Below are 27,557 nucleotides of genomic sequence, written 5' to 3' on the forward strand. Positions count from 1 at the left end.
CCGCCTCTCTCGCCCCCCAATCTTCCCCTCTCTTCCCCTCTCTCCAAACCGAGCAGAAGGAAGATATGGAAAGTGAACCCCCCCCCAATACAACACACACACAATCCATTGTTTTCCTAAAATGTGAAATTAAGGATATTTTATGAGAGTTTGAATACTTCATTAAATATTTCTTTGGTATTGGTATGTAATTGACTTCTTCAGTCTATGGGTCACTGTGTCACTCTGCAGATTTGCCCTAAAATTTGGTTGGAATCTTTTTCTGAGTTTTCTCCTCTTTCTTACCATATTTCTATAGAAATATTCTATAGAAATATTTCTATAGAAATATTTCTTACCATATTTCTATAGAGTCTATCAAATTCTGTAGTCTTTTAAATTTATGAATAGTATATTAATCTAATTTCATATTCTAACACTAGAGGTTCTTGTATATAGGCAATATCTTCTAAGATATTTTAGATGCTGATTTTTCTACTGTACAAAATTACATTATTATTTCCATCTTTCTTTAACCTATGAATCAGTTATTATCTGTTGATTACTGTCCTTTATCATACCAATTTGAAGTTGGAACCTCTTTCTGAGAAGTTAACAATGAAGGAATAATACAATTAGCAGAAACTGATCAATTATCTTTCTGCATCATTTTTGTTTGCTAGCCCATACAACTGCTTTTCCTCCGTACTATTTCATCTTTAACATTCTGATTTCCAACCTTAAGCAATATATCTCACTTCAATCTATTTCAGATAGATCATGACTATAAAACTAATCAACTTCTTCTTCTGCATGAATGGTTAAACATAAATTTGGATGAAGGTCATATTGAGGGGGTTCCCACAACATCCAATTGATTTTTAAGATACATAGCCTACTCATGTTCTATGAGATGAACAGTTACATAAATGTGAGGAATTAATATTATTCAATCATTAACTGCATTGTAACCAAGCATCCTTTGCTGTATATTTCCTATGAAAACAATGTTCCTTTGCTTTTCAGACCTGGAGTAGGATGATCTTCTGACTGAACGAATCCAGAACATTTCAATTCTGATGGCTAAGATGTCAGTTTGTAGTTAATTTCATGTTTTGCTGTGTTGAGCTTTCTCATGTTCATGCTTATATTCCATGTTGTCCCAATAATTCTCTTTACAGCTTCAGATTTTTCTTTTCTGCATGGCAACATCAGCAATCAGACATCCCAATGATCTTAATCTAGTCATGTCATAAACACTATTACAACTTTGAAAGATCTCATCTCATTTTAAAATGATAGAGGTATCTAATCCAAACTATGATTCACCAGAGCATCTGACAGATGATCATCCAGCCTGTTTGAAGACCTCTAGCAAAGGAGACCACATTTTTGTGCTACCCTGTTCCATTGGTGACAACTTGTATGGTCAGAAAGTTCAGTCACAGCTGAAATACTATTTTTTTAAAAAAAAATCTTTCCTTTAGGTTTTATTATTTCATATAAGAAGTAATATAAAGTAATACCAGAAAGAGAGGATTAATATAAGTTTTATTCCATCTCCCATCTGCCTGCACAAACAGAATGAAACTTCCAAAAGTGGGTGAGGGATGCTAAATCTGATTAGACCTCCATAGGATTCCCCCCTTCCCATCTGTTACAACATGGATGTAATAATTGGAATGATATCACAAAAATACCTTGGAATGCAATCAGGATGACTGCTTTCCACATAACAAGAGTATTTCAGGTTCCAGTGATAGTCTGCAGCAGCATTATTGGAGGAAGAATAGCAGAAGATTCAATCTAAAGCAAATAGAATCTCAGAATGTGAGTGGTGTTAGCCTCATCACTTTGTCAAGCAAAAAGTGCCGTGTTTCCCTGAAAATAAGACCTCCCCAAAAATAAACCCCCCTCCGAAAATAAGACCTCCCTGAAAATATTTAAATGCATGCGCAGCTGGTCTGGTTAGGGTTAGGGAGACAAATCTGGAAATCAGGTAAGAGGGCAAGAGGAGCCCCATCTTGTTCCACGTGCTCCAAATAATAAGACCTCCCTGAAAATAAGGCCAAGTGCTTATTTCAGGGTTCAAAAAAATATAAAACAGGGTCTTATTTTCGGGGAAACACGGTAACAAATATTTTTGAATGAATATGAGCAAATAAAAACAGCAGGCAATTTCCAAACAAATTTGTTTTTAACCCAGCATCCTCTTATATCACCTTTAAAAATCAACATGTTGACTGCATGAAATTCTTCTCTGTCTCATCCTTCTTTACTCCCTTCCTATCCTCTCCTTTTCTGGCTGGCTTAACCATTGTTAATTGATGTTGTACTACTGTCTCTCCATCTTCTTCTGGTCTGCTTCATGTTCTTTGATTGTCTCCTCTTTTTGTAAATGCTCTGTACAGTATGGAATCTCACAACATCCTCTCCAGGCAAGCAAACCACTTTGCTGTTTTTGTGTGTAACTTAAGATTGGTTCTATGCCAATTCTTTCTCTTATAGTCTCATTATGATTTTATCTCTTCTGGTCACTCCAGCAACTTTCCTCAAACATTTCATTTCCATGGTGACTTTCATTTTACTATAGAAGGGTATGCTTTTTTCTTAGGGTATGCTTTTAGGGTATGCTTTTTTTTTTCAATTGCTATTACTACTGTTTTCTCTTTGCTAATTCTCATATTATTTGTCTGGCATTCTTGGTTCATCGACATAAAATGTTGCAGTTTCTTAGCTGTACTTGCTATCAATGCCTGTTTGTCTGCAAAGAGTAGACAAACTACTACTACAGAGTTCATTGATATTATTTCCATTCTTGGGTTTGTCTTCTTTGCTTATGCTGTCAATATAGGTGATAAACAATAGTGGTGACAGTACAAATGCCTGTTTTATTCTGGATATTACTGTGAAGGGTTCTGATATTTCTAGGTTTGTTCTGACTACACTTCTGCAATCACTATATAAGCTTTTGCATACTCTAATAACATGTTAACTTACTCCATATTAGGTCAGTGTTTACCATAACATTTTCCTACGAACTGTATCAAGTGATTTCTCTTGGTCTACAAATGCGACAAAAAGATTCTTATTGTATTCCATATTATTTTCTATTACTTGTTTAAGCACAAAAATTGCATCGGTGCAGCTTTTACATGAAATACATGAATGCATAAAATACATAACATTAATTCTTTCACTTTCATTTGAACTTTATATAGGGAAATCTACCTATAGATTTAGTTAGCTTAGCATGCTCATTGCTACATAACAAGCACCAGTGCGTAAGCATAAATGTAGGATTTAGTAAACTCCTTTCTATAAGAAACATTATTTCTGAATGCATAATATATTTCTGCAAGGTAACATGATAAAATACATTCAGAATGGCCTCATGATGCTTACAGAAGACCAACAAAACCAACCATTTTCCCACAATGATACAATTCTGAAGTCTCATTATACCAAGCTGTGATAAGGTCATCTAAAAATAAAAGTACTGCAACTTTTATTTGGTGTCAGCATACTTTATGTCCATGTATATTTCTTTATGTGAAAGTTAATGCACAAAACAAAACTCTTGTCTTAGAATTAGTTTTCAGGCTCTGTATTTAAAAAATGCATTTCACTGGTCACACAGGAATTGCACACTTAAAACTATATACTTTTCCTCAGGAATGTACAGAAACATTTAATCCACAACCATGCAGTCTGATATATAAGTATTTTAATGCTGTGTCCATTTAATGCTCTTCAAATCAATTCCGTCCTGTACCATCTCCCACAGTGGGCTGTAAAATAAGAAGAAAAATTAAATTTCAGTTCCTCAGAACTATAAATTATATTTTGTCATAAGACAAATATTTTTTCCCCAAACAGCTGCTTACAGATATAGCAAGGGTACCTGTGATGGATCCAAAACAGTTACCCACTTTAGATCTGAATACCACATAACTACTATCATGGTAGTATAATTCAAATGACAAAGCATACATACCAACATTAGGTAACAGCTATTTAAATTAGCTACATAGATCTGATAATTTCACAGCAGACACAGCTGAAGAACATAAATAATCTAATTCTCTTCACAATCTTTATCTAAATTTATTTTTAAATGAATAAAAATACTGTTTTTAATAAAAAATATTTACCTCATTTCTCTTAATCTTTTCACATGTTGTATGCATTTATTTACAGTATAATCTACTTCTTCTTCAGTAGTAAAACGTCCAATTCCAAATCTGAAATAAAAACACAAATCAAGCACAAAACATACACAAAGATGACAAGCAATTATCCTTTTATCAAAATAACCCTTACCTTATGGATGAATGAGCCAAATCCTCATCTGTTCCAATAGCACGTAATACATATGATGGTTCCAAAGATGCAGATGTACAAGCACTAACAACAAAATAATATACTTGTTTTATGAAAACAGCAGATTACACTTTGGTATACTCTGAATATACCTCCTTTATAACTTTAATCAAAGTACTTTGGGTAACCTACTGTATTTTTCGGAGTATATGTCACACCCTTTCCCCCCAAAAAAGAGGATGAAAATCTGGGTGCATCTTATACTCCGAATGTAGCCCAGCGTCACAAACGGAGATTTCAGAGGCTGAAAGAAGCCTCTGAAAGCTTCAGAAAAAAAGCCTCAGAAACGAAGCTTTAAAAAAAAAGCCTCTGAAAGGCTTTTATCTAAAATAATATGGCAAGCAACAAAAAAAGAATCAGTAAAGGTTCTAACCAAACTATGTTAACAAATCTGGAGAATGACAACAGATAGGAAGACGTTAATCTACATACCAATACCAAAGAAAGGAGTACAGAGTATGGATAGTCCTTCAGAATAAAAGCCTCTGAAAGAAGCTTCAGAAAAAAACCCTTTTTTTTCTGAAGCTCTGTTTCAGAGGCTTTCAGAGGCAGCAAAAAATGCAAGGCACAGAGCTCACAACAACAAACCTGTTGCTAAAATTCACCTCTGGAAACAGCTGATTGGGGGTATTCCAGGAGGCCAATCTACCCACCAATCAGCTTTTTTTTTATTTTCCTCCCCAAAAACTAAGGTGCGTCTTATACTCCGAAAAATACGGTTTTAATGAAATCACGTTTCTCTGAAAAGAGGATTTATTTTGCAAAATCAATGAAGGAATGAAGAAGAAAAAAAAAAGAAAGGAAAAAAAAGCCAAATATAAGAATAAAGTCAACAAGATTACATGTGAACTGGATCATTGGAAATATCTTGTGAATTCATTGGCATTAAAATAACTGAGAAGAAAAAAGATTAAGCAAAAAGAATTAACTGATGGATTCCATTCTCAACAGTAAAACCTTATTGCTAGCTTCTCCAGTTTAGCGCATATCTACAGATTTTAAAAAGGAACCTGAAATCTTAACAGCTTTTTTTTTAAAGTGAAATGAGTGGAATCCAGTCAATACCATTCATAATTAAGAAGGTGCAGCCTAGATTTTTAATACTATATGCCTCTTTTATTTTGATTTTCTTTCAAAATTCCGGTTTCTTTGGAAATTCCAAGCAGTCTTTTCTCTAGAAACAGATTGTGCTGAACCATGTGCCCTTTTACATACAAAGTTATACCTTCCAGAAGAGAGTGCCACATCTTTCAGGGCCATCAGCAAGCTTTCCCCTTCCACATACGCAAATGATAAATTGATGCAGCCTGCATTGTTAACAGAGCAAAGTCAGATTATTTAATAGTCTTAAACAACTTCCAGTTTCTAGAACTATTTTTCTTTACAGGAATCTTATTTTATCTGTCTTCCAAAGTGCCATTCAGCAGTTATGAAAATTAATGCAGTTATATATTAAAGGAGTCTGTTATACTGCAACTGTCATTATAAGACTCTTAGAGCCCTCCATTATGAAGATGACAATGAAGGTGGCACAGAAAAAAGAAACAAGATTTTCCTTGACTATAAGAGGATTCTTCTCTGCTCCTTGTTTCCACACATTGGAGTTATTCTAGCACCCTTTTAAAAGTAATTTTTGGATATAAAACGTAATTAAAATAATGTACCATCCATAAATCATTGGACATTATAGACCTACAGCCAGTTAGTATTAAAGGAGATATCACTACAGAATTGTTTCAATATCAAATATCCTACAAATTACCAGTTGGAGTTATTTAATTCTAATTTCAAATACTTAATACCTTAAATAGACAACCATGATCTGATAATGAACCAATCTGTTTTAACTCTGATGTTACAATTTTATCTCTTAATTTTCCCCCCATACACAAACAGTGTCTTCACTGAAATGAAGCTATAAGGAATGAGAAGTGTATTACTTCACAGTAGTCTTTTGGGGTTAAGGATTGCATGGAACTACTATGCAGTTATGTCCAGTTCTAAAACAGTTATTTTGCTCTAGACATATATTGTAAGTCAGATTTTAGAGGAATGATACAAAAATGCTTTAAATATGTGTGTAGTCAAATGAATAATGACAAAGGTCTACATTCTGCTAATTATACCTGGATAACGATCCATTGGGTCTCCATTCATTACAACGTCAGGAACTTCTGATATTATTTTTGTAATTAGCCTATCAGCTAATAAGCTAATTCGTTTATGGTCATACTAGAAAAGAAACAAAAATTAATTTATCACAATGGATTTGAGCTTTGACCAGTTTAGTCTAATTACTTCATTAATCATTTATAGTTTTATTATTAAACAGGACACATTATTAAACAGAACACGCTGACATCATCAAAACTTAGAAATAATAACATATTTTTTTCATCAAAATTCATACACAATCAAACATCTTATTAATGTAATATTACTTTATTATATTCCTTGCTAAATGACAATAATTGGGACTGGAATTTCCATCGCTAAGCAATTCAGTTATAAAACACGATGTCATGTCATGGCATCACATAGTGACAGCAATTCTCGGTGATCTCAGTTGCTATTGTTAAACAAGGATTATGGGTCATTATTTATTTCTTTATTAAATGTATATACTGCCCACAGTTGCTTGATAGTGAGATGGGCAGCATATAAACTTAATCAATCAATCAATTAAGTATTTCAGGTGACCACAGATTGTGACTTCCTGCTGGCTTCCAACAAGCAAAGGCAATGGAAAAGCCGACAAGAAGTTGCAGGTCCCAGTCACAACAAGCCATTCCTTAGGTGGTTCGCAAGCAGGCCAGTGGGTGGGTGAGTTCAACAGAGTGTGGATGGGCAGCTGGGTGCTGTAACCTGGCCCAATTGTAGCTGGGCAGGGATCTGCATGCTGCAGAGTGTGAAAAAGTACACAGGTGGGTGCTATGGCCCACCATGAACCCCGCTGGGTGAGGGATAAGCAATGGAATGAAAGCAAGGGCAGGCACATGCTACCGAGTACAAGATCCCTAGGATCTCATATTCCACCATGGGGATCATTGAGAAAATGTGATGGGAGGGGGAGCAAATTGCAACATTATCTGCCAGTTTCCCCATTGACTTTAGGGATGCTGCAATTGTTGTAAAGGCTAGTCAATTACCAAGCATTCGAATCGCGATCACATGACCACAGGATTGCTGCGCCAGCCACAACTTCAAGGACCGGTTTGTAAGTACCACTCGTTCAGCCACATCATAACTCTCAATGGTTGCTGAACAAGTGATGGTTAACTGAGAACTACCTCTAAGCCTTTTGCTTCTGCATAAAAAAGACAACCGAAAGGGTAATGTAAATATAAACATTGATTTATTATGTAAGCAAAACAGAGACCCCTATAAAAAAGAAAAAAGAAGAAAAAAAAATCCAATAGAATTTGTCTCAATACTGGTGATCACAAAAACTGTCAAACCTCTTTTCTTATCAGTACCAAGACTGAGACTTGTAAGAAAAGGCCTGTGAACTAAAATGAGATGGCTTATAAGACACATAATAGATACATTCAACAAATTAAGACAGTTCAACAAATAATTGCATTTTAGTTACCACTAAAACAAATTGCACTGTGTGTTGTTTTGAAAAATGTTAAGAATGAAATCTAGATCAAAATAATTCAAAATGTGAAGAGACATATTAAATCCAATTCCAGAACACTACATAATAATATTATAGACATTCAATTTAAATAATTATGCTAAGAATATCTCAAAAGCAGAAACCGTCCTAAATATGCTGACGATAGACTACACACGTACCGTATGTCTTCAACATACGACCAGAGTGGAGCCTGCCCATTATGTCATGATGGTCATAAAATGGATCAGTAACATGACTGGCCTGATTTTACAATTTTTTTTGCAGCAGTCATTAAGTGAGTGTAGCAATCGTAACAGTAAACCCATTGTTCGCTATGGACACAGTTTTGCCAAAAGCCAGAAGTAAGTGCCACGGGACGCTGCAAATAACTGTAAATGCAGCCATGTTGCTAAGTGCCCAAAGTGTGGTCATGTGACCATGGGCAGGGAGGGAGAACCGTTAGAATGTCAGATATGGGTGATAAGTCCTTTTTTTCAGGTAGATTGTAACTTCAAATGGTAACTAAATGACTAGTTATAAGTCAAGGACCACCTATACAGAGAAATTGAATCACAATTTTTACCTCCATTTCTTCTTGTGCCAATTCACAAGCTGCCCCAAGGCCAACTACTAATGGAGTTGGCACAGTTCCAGAACGTAATCCTCGCTCTTGACCTCCTCCACTCTGTATAGGTTCCACTCTTACTCTTGGTCGCCGCCGGACATAAATTGCACCAACCCCTTAAATACACAAATAATTTTGTTCAAGGTATTTCAGGGGCTTACAAACAGACAGGCTAATGCAATTCAAGCTGTTAACAGATTTAGAAAGCTTCATTCTCCTAATGCAGTCCTCGATTTACGACCACAATTGAGCCTAAAATTTCTGTTGCTAAGTGAAATATTTGTTAATATTTTGCCCCATTTTTATGACCTTTCCTGCCACAGTTGTTAAGTGAATCACTACAGTTATTAGGTTAGTAACACAGTTGTTAAGTGAATCTGGCTTTACTATTGACTTTGCATGTTAGAAGGCCGCAAAAGGTGATTGCATGACCCTGGGACACTACATCTGTCATATATGAGTTAGTTGCCAAGCATTTGAATTGTGATCATGTGACCATGGGGATGCTGCACGGTTGTGAGAAAAACAGTCATAAGTCACTTTTTTCAATTTGTTGTTGTAACTTCGAACAGTCACTAAATGACCAGTCGCAAGTTGAGGATTAGTTATATAACAGAAACATAATGCAGAAAATCAAGCTATCCTTGTTGCAGAAATACTGTATTGCTTAGAAGAAATTCATTTACATTGAAATGCAAATTGGACTTCTAACAAGCTGATTTTACTGTATAACCACTTCACACTGAATTTTATGGTTACTAGTCAGTGGGGGAAATTAACACCCAAAATTACAGAGGAGACAAAGAATCTTTAGCAGTTTAAGTTTAATTACCTTGGGGACAAGTTATGTTTATAAAGTGTCAATATGTTTAAATTATTTAACCATTCTTCTTTGTCTGTTTGCTTTAAGAGAGCATTAGCTTTCAGTCATTGCTAAATACCGGTAATAAGGCATTGATGCAGCCAAGAGCTAAATAAATACTTCCTAGATTATCCAGAATAATTGGATCAGTGCTACCTTAAAATAAATAATAATGCTTCCACATAATTTTAAAATATTTACATACTTTTCCTGCATAAAAAACTTAAGAATTACAACAAAGAAAATCCTACAATTCAATTAAAATAATGCTTCAATAAGTGACTGCCTTTTCAAAAGAAGTCTTTAAATATTTCTAAAAAGTAAATAAAGAATAATAAACTCTTTCTTCAGTATTAATCACTCCATAATCTTAGGGAAGCTACAATAAAGTACAGTTCAGCAATTAAAACATTCATGCAATAATGACTATTTCTTTCTTAAATACAGTGACTCACAAAATATTAATACCTTTGGGACCATAAATTTTATGGCCACTTATGCTCATTAAATCAATTTTCATATCATTGACATCCAGAGGGATTTTTCCAACTGCCTGTGCAGCATCTGTATGAAAAAAAACTTTATTGGAACTGCAAATGTCACCTGTAATTTAAAAAAAAAACACAGTATAATTATTTCTGTCATCTTAAAATGAGTATTTTAAGTATAGAAAGTAATATTTATCTTCAAAGGATAATTTTGAGGATTAATCAAAGCAATTGCTTTCTCCTCATATATAACTTCTTGATTCAGATTTATAGGAACTATCTTTCTGTAATATAGGGAGCTCACTAATTCACTTCCTTCTATGCTGTGTTTAGCATCTGCCCTGGAAGCTAATGAGAAGCTCTAAAAGAAAGGCTACTAGAAAAAAAAAGAAAAAAAATATCCCTTGGTTGTTTCTAAGTTAACTTCTCCTACCTATAGTTCATTAACCTCAAACTCTTTCTTGTATTATATAGAGAAGTCAGTCACTAGACAGTATGGCTACAGACGAATTTTACTTACTGGCAGAATTCATGACAGAAGCTGGAGGCAATAAACTGAGACACGGTTTAATGCTCAGAGTTCTGGCCATTCCAGCACTCCCACAGACACATGATTGTAATCTGGACCTTGGCAACCAGCTTGCAGTTACGACCAGTTGCAGTGTCCTGCTATCATGTGATGGCCATTTGTAACCTTTCCCTGTCTATGGGGAAAGCCATTCCCAGAAAGTAAATGAGGAATCCAGATAGATCGCAAGTTGTTGGGGTAAATGTCCCCCCCACCATGGCACTCACTCAAATCCTCTGCGCTTGCACTGTGCAAGCCACTTGCATACTACTATGCACCCTTCATGAGCCTCTCTGTGCCTTCCTCATATCTCATGCATCCCCGTGCACCCTCTCCAACCCTCACTGCATCTCCCTTGCATCCTTATGTATTCTCCCCAAGCCTCCCTTGCACCTTTCCACCCCCCATTTCCTTCCCCACCTAGCAGCAGCCACTTATCTGCCAGCTGGCCAGCTACCTAAATTTGCTATTTCCTACTGGCTTCCTCACTGATTTGGTTGAGAGAAGCCGACCAGAAACTGCCTCGGCTAATGGCCATAGAATTCAGTAAACAATGATAACTGGGGCTTCAAGGATTGTTATTGCTAAATGATGTGGTCATGCTTCATGACTGCATTACTTAAGAACAAACATTCCAATCCCTATTGCTGTTATAAATCAATGACTACCTTTACCTTTACTGTGTCTGTAACTACTGTAATAAAATTGTGATTAGGTTTAACCAATTAAACCAGGTTAGCCTATATATGATGATTCCTCCAATGTTTTACACAGGTTTTTAGAAGCACAGATCACAAATCATGTCTACGTACCAATATCACTAATTGGCTGTTTCACTCCTATTTCATTATTTACAGTCATTATCGACACTAGGCTTGTATCAGGTTCTATTGCATTTTTCAGTTCCTGGTGGAAATCATACAAGAGGGAAATAGTTAGATATGTACAAACCAGTTCAAGTTCAAAACAAGTGAAATATAATGGGTCAAATTCAGAACTGGCCACTAAAATCTTAAAATAGCTGATTCTAAATTCATTCTATCAGTTCAAGTTTGACATAGCCTTGGGCAATCCAAGGAAAACAAACTATGCATTGTATACATCTTCCTTATTTGAATTCTCAGACTAGAGACACAGAGCTATTATTTTATCTGATGCCATCAAAATACAGGCCCACATTCCACAAGAGAGAGGGAGTAACTGTAATGGTTGCTATACTTGATGAATCCTAATACAAACAAAATTAATCATACATTGTCTCTGAATGGTCAAGTAAAGTCTAAAATCAAGGAAAACAATTATACATTACACTTCCCACATTACAATATTCTACTGTTTGATAGACCTTTAGTTTCCATGGATTCAACTAGTTAACAATTATTTTAGAAGTATAACATACACTACATACTGTAGAATTAAATTTAAAAAGATAAAAGATGGCTACAAATATCTGTACTAATACATATGGCCACATATAGCCCATCAAATTCTGATTACTTGAACTTTTAAAGCTGGAAAAAAAATTGCATAATGGATCTGTGAACTTTATTTGTCTTTCAGCGGGATAACTCTCTGAAAGCTAAACAAAATATAGTGAAGACTGGTATGTAGGGAATAGTAGACAAAATTCAAAAATGAGTGGATTAGGCTGGAGGCTAGGAAAAGAAAATCCCCCAATGTATCCTATGGGAGAGATATTTGTGCAGTGGCTCAGAAGGTTGGTGACTGCTATTCTAAGCCCCTTTCCCTCCTACTCATATGACCTAGAATAAAGCATATGTAGCCTTCCCCATACCTCCCAGTGTGCAAACACACAAATGCAGTGACAACACAACAAAAATATACATACATGTACAATATTACTTTGTTACACAGATAACATGGCTACCTGATAATATGGAAAGAAGTCAAGAAACTATTTTTTTTCAAGCTTTCCCTACTTTCTTTAAAATTATGACAACTTTGTAATTTCTATTTTTAAATGGAATCCCGGGTCAAAATTCTTGTTGAGGTAAAAAAGCAGCAAGTTTTAACAAACAAATGAATGTTATTTGATGCAATCCTATGTATGCATCAACATTTCCATTAAATGTTCCATTAAATCAAATACTGTATGACCTTAGTATTCTTAGAATTGCATCTTAACAAATAAACCATTACCATTTAATCAAATTATTTCAATGTGAAAACAAGCTTACCATGTTTTAAATTGCATTTATTAATGTACTTAGATTTACTGAAAATGGTTAACAGCCTGAACGTCAATTCTAACCTTCTACCAGATAAACATTTTGTTTGTTTTTATTGAGGAAATTCTATGCAGAAAGCTATACTAGGCTAATGAGGACAGCAAAAAATTGAAACAGCACTGTGTTTTTCAGATGTACAAATATTTGAAAGTAAATCATTTACCTTTATATCTATAAGGCCATTTTTCTTTACAGGCAAGTAAGTAACTCGAAAGCCCTCAGCTTCTAGGGCACGACAAGAATCTAGCACACATTTGTGTTCAGTTTGTGTTGTAATTATATGTTTCTTTCTGGATTTATAAAATCTTCCAACACCCTTTAAATTGATACAAGAAAAAAAGATTTTATGATCAAAAGTGATGACAAGAAATAGTTTTCATGAATATTAAATAAGAAATGTAAAATTCTCATTTTCTTTAAAACTTCAAGCAATTGTCACCAAAAGTTTGAAATTCCCTATTCAGAATTATATATCTTAATGATTTAGATTAGTTTCCAATGAAATATGCATGCTGCAGTTCTGCACTTATATGGAAGTAATTACATTCAGTATAATTTCAAATATAAAATTATAATATGATTTTGGCTTTAATTCAGTCAAGTAGAATATTGGAGGACAGCAAATGTCATCCCCATCTTCAAAAGGAGGATAAGCAGGAAAATTACAGGCCTGTTAGCTTGATATCTATATTGGGCAAAGTTTTTGAACAGATAATGGGTCTATAAATACTTGGAGAGGCAACTATGATTAAGCCCTCACATAGGTTTGTCACAAATAAATCATGCAGTTTAACCTTGATTCTTTATTAACAGAGGTACATACTAAGTAAATCAGGAGAATGCCAGAGACATAGTAAACCTGAACCTTTACAAAGCTTTTGACATAGTGCCTTATGTTATGTTGGGGTGTACAAACAAGCTCCCAGAATCCAGATGATAGAGAGTATCTGAAGTACTGTAATCATTCTGGGCATCACAGTTCAAAAAGGACAGTGACAAATTGAAACAAATTCATCAAGATGATGAAAGATCTGGAAATGAAGCCATATGAGGAATAGTTAAATGAATCACAGAATATCTCATCCAAAGAAAAAACAACTTCCAGGCAAACTCAACATATCTTGGAAAGAGCAGAAACAACAATTGTGGCAAAACCTGACAACCGGCAATTAGATTAGTTCTTTGGAACCTCTCCAAACAAGGAGAGGAGGGGAGATTGCCCACAGGTGCTCTGGACTCCTGCCCCTGTGATAAGATGCAGGAAAGAGGTCGCATCAGCCATTATGTTCACAGCCCCAGCTGAGTCTTTTAGAAGACACCGAGTTTACTAACCGCAGTTTCTAATCGCTTTCAGAAATTTCTTATTTAACTATCCTAAGGCATAATGTTTATCTGAGACTATGATTTCACAAATTGGACACTAGAGGGAACTAAAGATTCCAGGAAGAAAAGGGGAAAATAGTGAAAAATTGCCTTTGGTTTTTAGTTATTACAGGAATGTATAAAATGACACAAAATGCTATAACAGTTCAAATAGTAGAAGAGATTTTTGAATTAGTAGGTATAATGTCAGCAACATAAACAATAAAGTATGCTTCCATTCCAAAAGATGCTAATGAAGTTGTTTATTGAAAAGATCAGTTATTGCATTTATTAGTGACTGGAAACCAGTGGTGGGTTGCTCCCGGTTCAGTCCGGTTCTATAGAACTGGTAGTAAAACTGGCGGGAGGCTCCACCCACCCGCCACAATGTCATCATGGGTGATCTGCGCATGCACAGAAGCTCGCAATCCCGCTGCGAACCGGTAGTAAAGGTAAGTGGAACCCACCCCTGCTGGAAACCCATTATGGATATTTTGCTGAAAAAAGAAAAAAATATTTTGTAGACTTTTATCCCCTTTTCTCTATATATACAGTTCAAGCCAGAGTACCTATCCTTCCTCCTCTAATTTTACCCACAACCATCATCCTATGAGGTCAAGTGGACTGAGACAAAGTAATTGGCCCAAAATCACCCAACCAATTTTTCATATCTAAGGCAGGACTAGAACTCAGTCTCCTTTTTTCTAGGCCTTAACCACAACACCAACCTGCTCATTTATGGATTTGATTTATGGATAATTAAAAAGAATAGATTATAAAAAGAAGGCAACAATGATGTAACTTTAGAGAGAGAAGATATAATGTAATATACTTATGACTATTAAGGTCAAAAGCCACAAATGCTCAGAGGCAATGGAATGTTGACTGATTGCTTTGGGGAAGGGGAAAGAGAAAAGGAATCAAATGAAGTGTCCTTAACATCACACTGTGCTATAATATTCTTTTGTATCTCAAAGTGCCCTATAATGCTAGCATACAAATGCACAATTACAAGAAAATTTCAAAGTATATTTTGTTTAAAGAGGAATAGCATTCAGTAAATTTAAGTACTGTACACTGCATATGCAACTTCTCAAATGGAATTTCTGAGATTTATTATAACTTTTATTTATAGTCTAGAAAAATGAATATGGGTATGGTACTAGTTGCTGTTGCTTTATTCAAATACATGTCTTCCTTAGAACTAAAGGGAAACACAACAATTGTTTAATTCTCATAGTTCTGAGAAATTATTATTATAACATTTTCAATTAATACTACAATATATTGGCTTTGCCAGTTGGCTTGGGGCCCCAGTGGGGGAACAGTGCAATGGAGGTGGTTGACTGAGTAATAACAGATCCCACCTCCTCTGCACTCCACTCCTGCCCTCCCTGAGTGTCTTTGGTTTTAAGGTTTGATTTTAACTTTTTATGTTTTAATATAGATGTAACTGTAAGCTGCCCAGAGTTACCCTATGGTAAGATGGGTAACCAATAAATTTTATTTATAAATAAACACATACATGCATTTACCTTAATTGCTATATTGTTTGATTCTGTGGCCCCACTGGTAAAAATAATTTCTCGAGGATCTGCTCCTATTAATGATGCAACTTGCTGGAGGGAAAAAAATGGAATGCACAAATGTAAATTAGAGCAGAACTTTTTTGGGGAAAAAATCTAACGTTTTTCAGAATAAAACTACTTAACAATACAGCAGAAACAGATTATTATTTAATTTTAAGAAGAAAACAATATTCTTACCTGTCTGGCTTTTTCCATTGCAGTTTCACTTTCCCAACCATATGCATGAGTTCTAGAGTGTGGGTTGCCATAGTAATGCACAAGATAAGGCAGCATGCTATCCAAAACCCTTGGGTCCTAGAACATAAGATACATAGCAAGCCATTTTACTTTGTTTTTGCTCTTATTTGATTCCCATAAATGTCAATCCAGTTCTGTTAACAGAGATGCAATACATAAGTGCATGTAGATGCACTTATAAAAGGGCAGCGTAGTAATCCTAATTCAAAAGGGAACATTTTTGAGACTACATAGGGCATGGGCATTGCACCCGTCAGTTTCTCCTTAAATCAAATATGTCCTTTTCTAGGACTGTTTTATTTTTCTTCCATTCAATCATAAATCCTCAGAAGCTGCCTGGACAAGTCCCGCAAGGTTTTTCAAAAGTGATTTGTCATGGTCTCCTTCCTATGATTGTCCCAAGGTCAACCTGCTGGCTTTGTGCCCGAGCTAGACCAGAATTCATGATCTCCTGATTTCTAACTTGATGCCTTAATCATTACACCAAACTGATTCTGTCCTATGAGAAGATAGGGTATTTAAGACATTTCTGCCAGATGTAATATCAATAGTCTGTGTGCTCCAAATCATTTTTCCTTTTGAATTCAGATCGTTACATAGCTTTGATGTGTAATATTGAGATAGCTTTAGGCACTTTTTAAAATAAAAGTTAACATAAAGATGTAAACAAGTCTATATATATTCTCATTAATCAGGTTTAATACAGTGACGATATTTAGATGAGTATAGGACTCAAACATTATGAACCAGAGGGGACCTCCAGATATTTTGGATTACAATTATTATCCTCAACACTCAGATTTATGAGTTTTTGTATAAAATATGGAAGCCACCAAATAGCCAGTGCAACATAATGATAAAAATCTTGTACAAAAACTTTCAGATTCAAGGCCACTTATAGCAATGGAAAGTCTGATGATTTTGGGATACCCAAATGCAAACTACCTCACAGAGTTGCCATTGTGTAAAAGAATAAAGGGAGATTCCTACATAATCCCTATTAAACTCTTGGAGAAAAATATGTAAGAGAATATTGTCTATTCCTAAAGTACATTTGACTGCAATAGGACAGGTCCCTAAACAAGTGTGCATACAACCATCCTGTAAATACAGTTTAGTTTTATTTTTCTGTTAGTAAAGAACAAAATCTTTCCAAACCAGAATTTAGTGGACATACCATAGGGGTTGTTGCTTGGACGTCCATATATAATGGCCGGAGTGAAGATTCATCAACATGGCCTTTACCTAGCAAAAGACAACACAACAACTCTTAAGAAACACAGTTTGAAATGGGGGAGGAGGGGGAACGACACTGAACTCCCAACTTCTTAAACTTCTCACTGTACGAGAACCTGTTTCCAAAATGCAAAAGAGCGCTGCTCAAACGTCACACCTTGCAAATGTCAATATGATACTTTTTTTTTTTTAACTTTATCCTTGTAGGGCAGTGTTTCTCAACCTTGGAAGCTTGAAGATGGGTGGACTTCAACTCCCAGAATCCCCCAGCCAGCAGCGCTGGCTGGGGGATTCTGGGAGTTGAAGTCCACCCATCTTCAAGCTTCCAAGGTTGAGAAACACTGTTGTAGGGGATACGATTAGCCAACAGAAAAAAGGAAAACGCCGCGCAGCAGACAGATGTCATTAAATCTGAGAAAGAAGATGCCTGTATATTATTGCTACTTCAAACTCAGATCTGCTGTATCCCAGCCAGGTCAGCTCTTCAAAAAGAAATGAGCAGTTACCTTGTTGGTGCAGAGCCCCCGAAAACTTCCTTCCTTGGGAAACCACCCGCCCTTTCGAGACCCACAACGCCGTCGGCCGTAATATCAGCATCATCCCCTCTTCTCGGGTTCTCCTACACGCTCCTTAACGCAAACGCAGTTTCAAAGCTCAGCAGCGCCTGCAGTTAACCCTTCAACCTAGGGCTGAGGTGGTTTCCTGTTTCGTCATCAGACTGAGCCGGAAACAGATCGAACGGTAAGAAGATCGTCGTTGGAGAGACTTCTCAGGGGTCGAGGTGAGAGAGAGAGAGGGAGAGAGACGGCCCCGCCGATAACTGGGCCGAGGATTTTAGACCTCAAGCGGCTCGACATTTGGAGCGCTTCCGGCTTGATTTTTTTTTTTTTTTTTTGCGCCAGTTTCTGAGGAGAGGCCTTTTAAATGTGTTTGTTTATTGGTTTTACCAAGCTTAATTAAAGCTAACCGTCCAGAAACGCTAGGAATCGGGCGGCATATAAATTTCATTTTATTATATACACAATAATGTGAAGTCACAGCTATCCTGTTTCCCCCAAAATAAGACATCGCCCAGTCGGGCTTTTGAGCGCATGGCAATAAGGCCAAGCGCTTATTTCAGGGTTCAAAAAAATATAAGACAGGGTCTTATTTTCGGGGAAACACGGTATCAGTGCCTTAGCTGTATTGGCCTAAATACGCATCAAGTTCTTTAATTGGTTTGGGCTTAATGCTGTATGAATACAGCCTTGGTTATATCTTAACTGGTAGCCAATTGAACGTTTGCCTATAAAACATGGTTAAAGAAACCCTGGTTTTCTATGTCTTGGTGGTAACCTAGTGATCATCCTGATTTTATTATATATATGTATGGTCGTTATGGTTTACTGTAGGTACCAATCACTTTTAAGGTACAGGAGTTCAGGAACTCACAGTGAAAGAATAGGGAAAAAAGACAACTTCATAATATTTTATATAAAAGAAAAAAGCCTTGGTGGTGCAGTGGACTAAAGTGCTGTTAAATAGCACTTAGCTGCCAGCTGCCTGCAATTACTGCGAGTTCAAATCTCACCAGGCTCAAGGTTGACTCAGCGGTATAAAAAAGAACACTGCTTGGGAGGGCCAAAAGCCCTACTAAGCAGGTATATACAAAAGTATGACGGCTATTGTTTAATGCATTGTAAGCCGCCCTGAGTCTCCCGAGAAGGGCAGCATAAAAATCGAACCAATAAATAAACAAATAAATAAATAAATAAAATAAATTTTAAAATCTCATTTGCAGAAACATGGTAGGCCGTTGTAGTGCATCTAGCTTTCTTTCCCTAACAATTGTTCGCTGTCCCTTTTAAAAGTAGAGCTTTAGAAGTTGATAAATTTTCCTGTGAGAAAAGAAATTAGCTTGTTTATGGGATGGATATAAATTTATGAACAAATATTATGTTCATAATATGTACAAATATTAATGCAATTATACGGTAGATTGTATCATCGTCTTTTAAATTGTTTAATACTGCATATCAGTATCACACCTGCAGATTTAAAATACATATCTGAATGTTAGGGGACAGTGAATTAAAATAAATTATGTTCCCTGAATTAGTTTACTAGTATTTGCATTCAAACAAATATTTAAAAAAATGTGTTCATCTCTTTATTTAGAAGATGCTTAAAGTTTTTAATTTGTTTTTGCTAAATAGATTTGCTGGAAGGGGTCATTTATAGCATCAAGTTCAATCTGCAGAAATCCATATTAATGCATCCTTGAAATATGATCTTTAATCTTCCTTTTGAATATATATCCAGTGAAGCAGATACTACTTTTCTGGATAATTGGTTTCACTGTTGAACTGTTTTTACTTTTAGATAACTTCTGTTAATGTTGAAATGGAAACCATTTTCCTACAATTTAGACTGATTATTCCGAGTTCTGTGCCTTGGGGAAAAAAGGGAATAGGTCTTGATCTACTTTCCTTCAGTTGTGTTTTCTCAAGACTAAACATACTCTGTTCCTTTCATCTTTCTAAATAGGTTAATTTCTAATCCCCAAATCATTCTTTGAGCTTATAAATCCTTCCTAAACTTGATTCCCAAAACTGAAAACTATTTTCTAGGTGAGGTCTAACCAAAACAGAACAAAATAAATTATTTTCTGTGATTTCCAAATCACACTTCTGTTATTGCAGTTTAAAATTGTAAATGCTTTTTTAAAAGCTACATAACACTGCTTGTTCATATCCAGTTTATGGTCAACTGGTATTTCACGATCTTTTTCACAAATATCATTGCCAATCCAAGTATCCCCTATCCTACACATGTACATTTGATTTTTCTTTTCTGAGTGAAAACTTTGTTCTTGTTTCTGTTACATTTCATTCTATTATTTTCAATCCCTCAAATTTATCAAGAAATTTAATGAATTTTATTTCTGTACTCCAGACTACAATACTAGTTATTCCAACCAGTTTGGGGACATCGAGAAATTTGATGGGCATCCACATTCCAGTTCATGAATACTAAACAGCAGAGGACCCCTTGTGGTTGAAAATCTGTCCCCAATTTGATGAGTAATTGATGAGCAGTCCTTAAGTATGAGTCATATACATACAGATTTAGCATGTGACCAGGTCCATTGTTAAGTAGCTTATGCGAGCATGCATGATGTATAAGATATATTTTGTGTGCATGGAATAAACACTTTGTGTCTTGCCAATCCAACTAAACCAAACCCTGAACATTTTATTTTGGATTTTGACCAAAACTAATTGGAAGGAGTACCTTACCCCTCTCTTCTGCTTTCCTCCCATATGTTCTATGCATTTGCCCTCCTCTGATCTCTCCATATGTTCTTTCCCTTTCTGTAGTCGCTACTGTGCACTGTTTCCTTCACTGACAGTCCTTTTTCCACCACTCTCTTCTTTATATTCTGGGTCTATGAATGAACAATACACAGGTGTTCCAAACTGTATTATAAGTGAACATAAAGGTAGAACATGTTTCAGCCTGTGCACAGACTGTCCAGAATTATTTGTTCTGTGCATGTAATGCTTTGCCCATCCTTACCAAGTTGTTACTTAGTTAGTCACAGTTTACTTTCACTAAAATAGTTATCTGATAAAAAATGGAAAGAGTTATCTGGCAAGAATTTGTTCTTGACAAATCTTTGTTGACATTTGGTAATTCAAATATAGTTTTCAAATATTTTGTTGAATTTTTATGATCAACTGAATCTGCGATCCCTGGATCCTCCTTTTTCTCTTTTTTGAGGATAGGGACAACAATTGCCATTTCTCAGTCATCCACTAGGTAATCAGTTCTGTAGGATTTCTTAAATATAATATATGATTCAGCCAGACCATCAGCTACTTCTTTCATTACTCTAAGAAGCAATTCATTATTAAGTCTGGGAAATTATTGAAAGTAAATATGTTTCTCTTAACCATATTTCTGTCAGTCTCGAGTTTCAATCCCACCCATTCATCCTATTCTTCACAATCTGGTAGCGGAACACATTTTGTTGAATAAGATGGAACCAGTCTTGAATCATGGAGTCATAGTGGCTGATTAGTGAAAATGTTAACATACTACCTAGATGCTGGGATTATTTTAAAAAAAATAAAATTTCATGCTTGGAATCTTTCAGAAGGATTATTCATATATTCCTATAACATAAATGCTACTTTTACCCCCAAACAGTATTGCTATAATGAGATATAATACAATCAATTATAAAACATCAATCCAATGTAACATTACTCAGGGACAGCATGATCTTATTCATTTGCAAATGTTTGTTTTTTCTAAAGGGAACATGTTTTTTAAGATTCTTTGAAAATGTAAGAAGGTTACAGCCTGTACATCTGAGAGTAAACTGTTTCAAAGGGAGCATGGTTAAAATGCGCCTCAGTGCTTCTGAAAAAAATGCAATGCCCCCCCCCCAAAAAAAAACCTGCTCCAAAGGAAATTAACTGAGAAGGCTCAAGCCCAGAGTCTCTGAACATGGATTTCTTCACTACTGGGACTCTCAGAAAGTCTTGATTAACAGGTTCCAGAGAAGGCAAGTCATGGAGATACCTGGACTTGAGTTATGTAAGGAAACAGCAGCTTGAATTTCACTCAGAAGCTAATTGGCAGCAATGTAACTGTCATACAAGTGATATTACATGAGAATATCTTCATATGCCCATTACTAGCCATGCCAATTGCATACTACACCATCTGAAGCTTCTGGATGGTCTTCAAGGTCAGCTCCATGTAGAGCAGTTTTCTATAATACAATCGCTTAGTTTAATTGAGGGACTAATTAAAGCAGTGGTTCTTAAACTTGGGTAATGTGAACATATCCTTGGCGGTAATGGAGCAATTTTGTGAGTTAAGGATCCAGTGTTGGACTGCTGCTTGTGTAAAACAAGAGCCTAGGTTTTTTGTGAGGGTGATGCTATAATTCAAGATTGAGAAACAAGGTAATAGGGTCAAACAGTTTTAAGAACCATTTTATTAATCCAAAGCACTCTTGATCATGACATCAACCTGTTATTCAAGCAGGAGCCATTAATCCAGGAGAAACTTCAATTTATGGCCCTTCTCATAAGTTCAGGAGAGTGCTGTTTGTCCAGACTCAGATAGATTCTAGGTTTAGTTGGTTCCCAAATTCACAGCTACTGTTTTGGTAAGATGCCATATGAGTCTGTTTCTCACCAACAGCCTGCATTGATCAGGAAGTTCTTCCCAACCTTCACCCAGCTCAGGGTACAGATATATATATATAAATATATTAAACCAGGGGTGTAAAACTGGTGGCCCGCAGGCTGGATGCGTCACGTGCAGGCCATGCCCACCCCAGGTCCGCGAATGGGAAAAATATTGCACGATGGCAACATGAGGTTGCGAGTTTGACACCCGTGTATTAAACAATAGGAGGAAAAGGTTGAGCCCACAGCATTCCATAATGCTCCCCATTTACCACCACTACCAATTGGAACTGGCCACTCAGGGGAGAAGAAAATTACTGTCAGTGCAGAAGATTGGGCATAATCAATGGTATCAAAGGCTGCTAGAAACCTAGCATAACTGGAATATGTGTATTTGCATATTATTCTGGTTTATCCCCCTATTATCCTTTCAAGGTAGATAATCAGGAAACTAAGTCACTAAGAGTATGGAGAGCCCATGAAAGTGATAGTTAATTTGAATTTGTTTGCTTCTCATACTCTCCCAGGACTAAGATTTATTTATATATTTTGGTTAACTGTTCCACCTTCTCTTGATATTCCATCTTAACACTGGTTTAGCCTGCTTTAATGGGCTGGGACAAAATTCATGGAGGAACAGACTGTAAATGATTATACTTTTTAATTTTGATGGTTGCTTATTACTGTGTTGTTTTTTGCCTTCAAGTCAGTATTAACTGCTGATGATTACTTGAACAAATACCTGCAGTTTTCTTGGCAAGATTTTGGAAATAGTTTTCCATTACCTGTTTGCTACGGCTGAGACAATGATTGTCCCAATGTCAACCAGCTGCCTTTGTACCCAAGGTCGGACAAGAACTCATATCTCCTAGTTTCTAGCTTGATGCTTTTACTACTACACCAAAATGGCTCTATACCTTAGATTGAGATATTATATCTCAATTACCAGCTGAGAGAGAGAGAGAGAGAGGAGAGAGAGAAAGAGAGAGAGAGAGAGAGAGAGAGAGAGAGAGAGAGAGAGAGAGAGAGAGAGAGAGATGAATGAAGATTAGCTTGTTCTAGCATTATTATTATAAAGCTTCCTGCATCTCATTGTTTACTGGGGAAAACAGAACATCAGAGTTGATCCAATTTAACAAGTTTTTGTGTTCTTAAAATCTCTCCTGAATTTAACTTGATTCTAGGGACTTCATGCAATTTTGGCAACAATATGAATGTGATTTGCAGTTGCTATCCTCCTCCTCATTGCTGTTATACTATTTTTTTTATTGAAAAAGTTTTTCAAATACAAATTTTCCCCCCTTTTTCCCCCCCCTCCTCCCTAACCCCCCTCACCCCCCCTTCCCCTTTGACTTCTTCATAATAAAACCCAAATTCATAACAGATTATATCATACTTTGCTATCCACTTACTCCATCTCCATATACTGACCCTTTCTTTTTAATAAAATTATCATGCCCCCTTTATACTATGCTATAATATGCATTTCAAAGTGACATTCTATTATAACAATATCTAGTAACTCCTGATTTAACATAATGATATTATTATATCTCCCAATTTAACAATTTCCACTCGTAATCTACCCTTTTACTACCCCCCATACGATATAACATTTCAAAGCATACTTCCACTCTAATACTATTCAATAAATCCCAATTTAACACTTATTCAGTTCAACTACCCATTTCCTTCCCCCCCCTTCATTACATACATTCACATCTAAACATAATATCCCTTTTCTTTAAACTAAACAATCCATAACCTATCCTATCTCCACCCACTTTCCTACAAAATTACCATAATTATTCTTAATATCTTTATTCTTCTGCCCACTCCCCTAGAAGAATATTCCCTTATGTAAATAAAATCCTAAAAGGAAAAAAAAAAAACTTTTTGCTTGTAATCCATATAACATCTTCTGTAATATCCTTCAACTGGATGATAAATTCCATCACCCATGTTAGGGTAACATCGCATCCTTATTCCAACAGTATTTTCAGAATCTTCAATTACCATCTGCCCCCATCAGTAACAAATATCTTCATATTGGAAGAAAGAAACAAAAAGAGCCCCCAACAACCACCCGAGTGACTTTATAATTATATTCCGTATAATGTTTATGGAGATGTCTTTTATCCAGATTATTAATTCCAACCATCGTAATGGGGTAACAACCAGATCTTCTGCGTGCCCCAATCCAGTAAATCTCTTGCCATATAACTCGACATACACTTAATATATTTATCCAGAAATCCGAAAATCAAACAAGATGTTTCCAACCATTCAATTTAGGGCCTTTTTCACATCCCAAAATAATTCAGCACTGCAGAGATCTGCCCTATCCTTAGGATAAAATAAACCAATACTTTGCCAATTATCTTTTCATATATTCAGTCCTCTCATAAGTAACTGGCATTACTGTTGTTTAGTTTAAAAATTTTTATGTTTGTGAGACCTACTTCTTCTTTTCTTGATTTTTTGTGGGTTGGATCTCCATCCTAAATTCCTTTCTGTGGATTGTATATCAACTATTTGGTTTTGCTGGTGTATAACTTGATCCTGTTGAGTTTGCTTTTGTGGCTGAGATCTTTCTGGTTCTGTAAATTGTATACCAACTAATTGGCTTCCATGCTGGTTTGTGGTTTGACAAATCATTGCAATAGGATCCGGAACCGCCTCTCTTATATTAAATAATTCAGCTGAGACCTCTGAAGAAGAATCCAAAAGCTGCTCATCTGTGGAGACCTCATTAACTTGTTGTTTCTTCATTGTCTCCATCTCCTTCTGCTTTTCTTGAATTTCTGTCTCTTGTTGATTTTGCTTTTTAAGTACCTTATGATAAAATTCTTCCGCTTTTTCAACAGTATTTATCTGATATCTTATTCCTTGATATCTCAGTATTATACCCACTGGGACATCCCACCTGAATAGAATATTTTGTCTTCTTAACTCAACTGTTATACTATTTTTAATTGTATGATATTCTTTGAGGATCAGAGTAAAAACAAATTCCAACCCTATTTAGCTTTTTCAAACTGGCCAAGGTTGACTGAGTACTACTCTCTGCACTAGTCCTCCAAGTTATTATTTCAGAAGTGTTTTTTTCAATAATCGCTTGCTACCTTAATGTTTTACAATCCTAAATCAAAATAATCTTTTTTGGAAAGAATTAATACAATAGCTATGCACTTGTTATTATCCCTGATGTCCACAGAGAAGCCAAAATGGCTTTAGGTAAAATATGTTGTCTTGAAAATCATGCTGAACAAGTTAAGGATAACCTGATAATTCAGCAAAGGATTGATTAGCAGGCTGAAAATGTGTAATTGATTATTGACATTCCTACAATTCCAAAGGTTAACTTCCAAATTTCATTAATCATGATTGGGACAGATACTTAATTTATATATCTATTTTGGCAAATATTTGTGTATTATTTTATAAATGACATTGGATCTGAAGGAAAAGAATAGCTATTTTTTATGTTTCTAGGAAATCATTTACAATCTTTTATTAGAAATTGTGGCTTATGCACAATGATTTGTTTGCGAAGGTCTGATGTATATAGCCATGCATATTAGTGTATTTTTACCAGAAATATGAGGCTTACATTATTTATTTATTATATTTCTATACTGCATTTCTCCCGTAGGACTCAAGGCGTGTACAGTCAAGAAAAATATAGATACACAAACATCTATATAAAATTATAAAGATCTAGCTAAAATTCTCATCATTGATTATTTTAAAATGCTTCAAATATTTTTAGTAATACAAATAAATATTCCTTCCAGTTGAAAATGGGATCCTCTTGATGTTTAGAAGCAATACATATTACATATGTGCTCAATTTTCTTTCTAGATGCCTGTGACAGTGGGATCATATGGCCAGTCCCAGCCCAGTTGTTTTGACAGAGTAAAAATGGGCTTCATGATGGGCTTTGCTGTTGGCATGGCAGCAGGTGCCCTATTTGGCACGTTTTCTTGTGTCAGGTATGTTGGAGACCAAATTCCATAGTTTTATGCAGTGTAATTACGATTGTACTAAACTGCCAGCTTAGTACAATATGTATATACTTACATTCTATTACCCTGTTTCCCTCAAAATAAGACATCCCCTGATAATAAGCCCAATCGGGCTTTTGAGCGCATGGCAATAAGGCCAAGCGCTTATTTCAGGGTTCAAAAAAATATAAGACAGGGCCTTATTTTGGGGAAAACATGGTATTAATAGTATATTAATAACTAAATATCTTAAACTTGACGTTAAGATTTGTAGACTATTTGTATATACTTTTTAAGACTTACCAAATACTCAGATCTCATTATGTTTATGAAGTATTGAATATAATGACTAAAGGAAATCATAAAAAACATAATTTGCATAGCTTGGATGTGGGCTGACCTTGAAACCATGTTTTGATCAGGGAGGAAACATTCAGCAGGCAACTTTGGTGTTCTTTATCCTGACACTTTTTAATCTTCCACTGATGATTTTCTTTTGACTTATTTTGAAAAATAACTTTCTGTTAAACATTGTGTTTCTTTTTTAGGCTTGGCATGAGAGGACGAGAACTGATGGGTGGCGTTGGCAAAACCATGATGCAGAGTGGTGGAACGTTTGGGACATTTATGGCTATTGGCATGGGAATCCGCTGTTAACTTGAATTTCTTTTATTCTTTTTTACCATGAAGACTAATGCCCCTGTTACTCCAGATCCTGCTATGTAAAATAATAAAACTTTGTATCAGGAAAAGATCAAAGTATCTCAGCCCTTTTTGCTGTATTGATTTGCTATTATTTCTCTTAGCAATCATTTTCTACAATAAACTCTGGATGTGAGCATAAGTGGCATAGTTATGTAGTATAGAAGAACTACATGTCACAATAATTTCCCTTTTTTGGTTGGGCTGGGCTCAAGTTAATATTGACATAGATTTTCATCCTGTGTTTGTATGCAAGTCCAAAGTACTTGGTAAGCAATTTAAATACCATAGCTTCCTAACAGATGTCAGAAGTACACACTTAAGATTTTTGGTATATCATTAACAGTGGTTTACTTTTAACACAATTTTCTGGATATGCATGATGCTGAACTAATTTTACGTCATATATTTATAAAACATGCAAGGCATTGCTGACTGGCTAGCTTGCAATTTAATACAAG

At 35.6% G+C, this 27,557-nt stretch overlaps 2 protein-coding genes across 2 annotated transcripts; one reads left to right on the forward strand and one right to left on the reverse strand.

The window, feature by feature from the left end:
- Positions 1-3,689: 3,689 nt before the first annotated feature.
- On the reverse strand, positions 3,690-17,891 carry NFS1 (NFS1 cysteine desulfurase). Its single transcript, XM_070941626.1, has 13 exons — positions 17,707-17,891; positions 17,142-17,209; positions 15,905-16,021; positions 15,674-15,757; positions 12,940-13,092; positions 11,340-11,433; positions 9,940-10,074; positions 8,568-8,725; positions 6,489-6,594; positions 5,588-5,669; positions 4,303-4,386; positions 4,134-4,223; positions 3,690-3,770 (listed from the first exon to the last, which is right to left on the reverse strand). Exons 1-13 carry the CDS (start codon positions 17,798-17,800, stop codon positions 3,707-3,709), a joined length of 1,329 nt encoding a protein of 442 aa, XP_070797727.1. The 5' UTR covers positions 17,801-17,891; the 3' UTR covers positions 3,690-3,706.
- An 8-nt stretch (positions 17,892-17,899) lies between these two features.
- On the forward strand, positions 17,900-27,153 carry ROMO1 (reactive oxygen species modulator 1). The gene is made up of 3 exons (XM_070941627.1): positions 17,900-17,981; positions 26,252-26,382; positions 26,943-27,153. Exons 2-3 carry the CDS (start codon positions 26,252-26,254, stop codon positions 27,049-27,051), a joined length of 240 nt encoding a protein of 79 aa, XP_070797728.1. The 5' UTR covers positions 17,900-17,981; the 3' UTR covers positions 27,052-27,153.
- The last annotated feature ends 404 nt before the right edge of the window (positions 27,154-27,557 follow it).

The sequence above is a fragment of the Pituophis catenifer genome, unplaced genomic scaffold (assembly GCF_029215685.1).
Source record: "Pituophis catenifer annectens isolate HBS135680 unplaced genomic scaffold, rPitCat1.0.hap2 SCAF_3, whole genome shotgun sequence".
Taxonomy (NCBI): Eukaryota; Metazoa; Chordata; class Lepidosauria; order Squamata; family Colubridae; genus Pituophis; species Pituophis catenifer.

Coding starts and splice junctions, on each gene's coding strand:
- NFS1 (XM_070941626.1), bottom strand. CDS start 17,800: ATGATGCTGATATTACGGCCGACGGCGTTGTGGGTCTCGAAAGGGCGG. Junction 6,595..8,567: donor TGGCACAAGAAGAAATGGAG/GTAAAAATTGTG, acceptor TTTCTTTTCTAG/TATGACCATAAACGAATTAG. Junction 5,670..6,488: donor CCCAATGGATCGTTATCCAG/GTATAATTAGCA, acceptor TTAACAATGCAG/GCTGCATCAATTTATCATTT.
- ROMO1 (XM_070941627.1), top strand. CDS start 26,252: ATGCCTGTGACAGTGGGATCATATGGCCAGTCCCAGCCCAGTTGTTTT. Junction 26,383..26,942: donor GGCACGTTTTCTTGTGTCAG/GTATGTTGGAGA, acceptor TTTCTTTTTTAG/GCTTGGCATGAGAGGACGAG.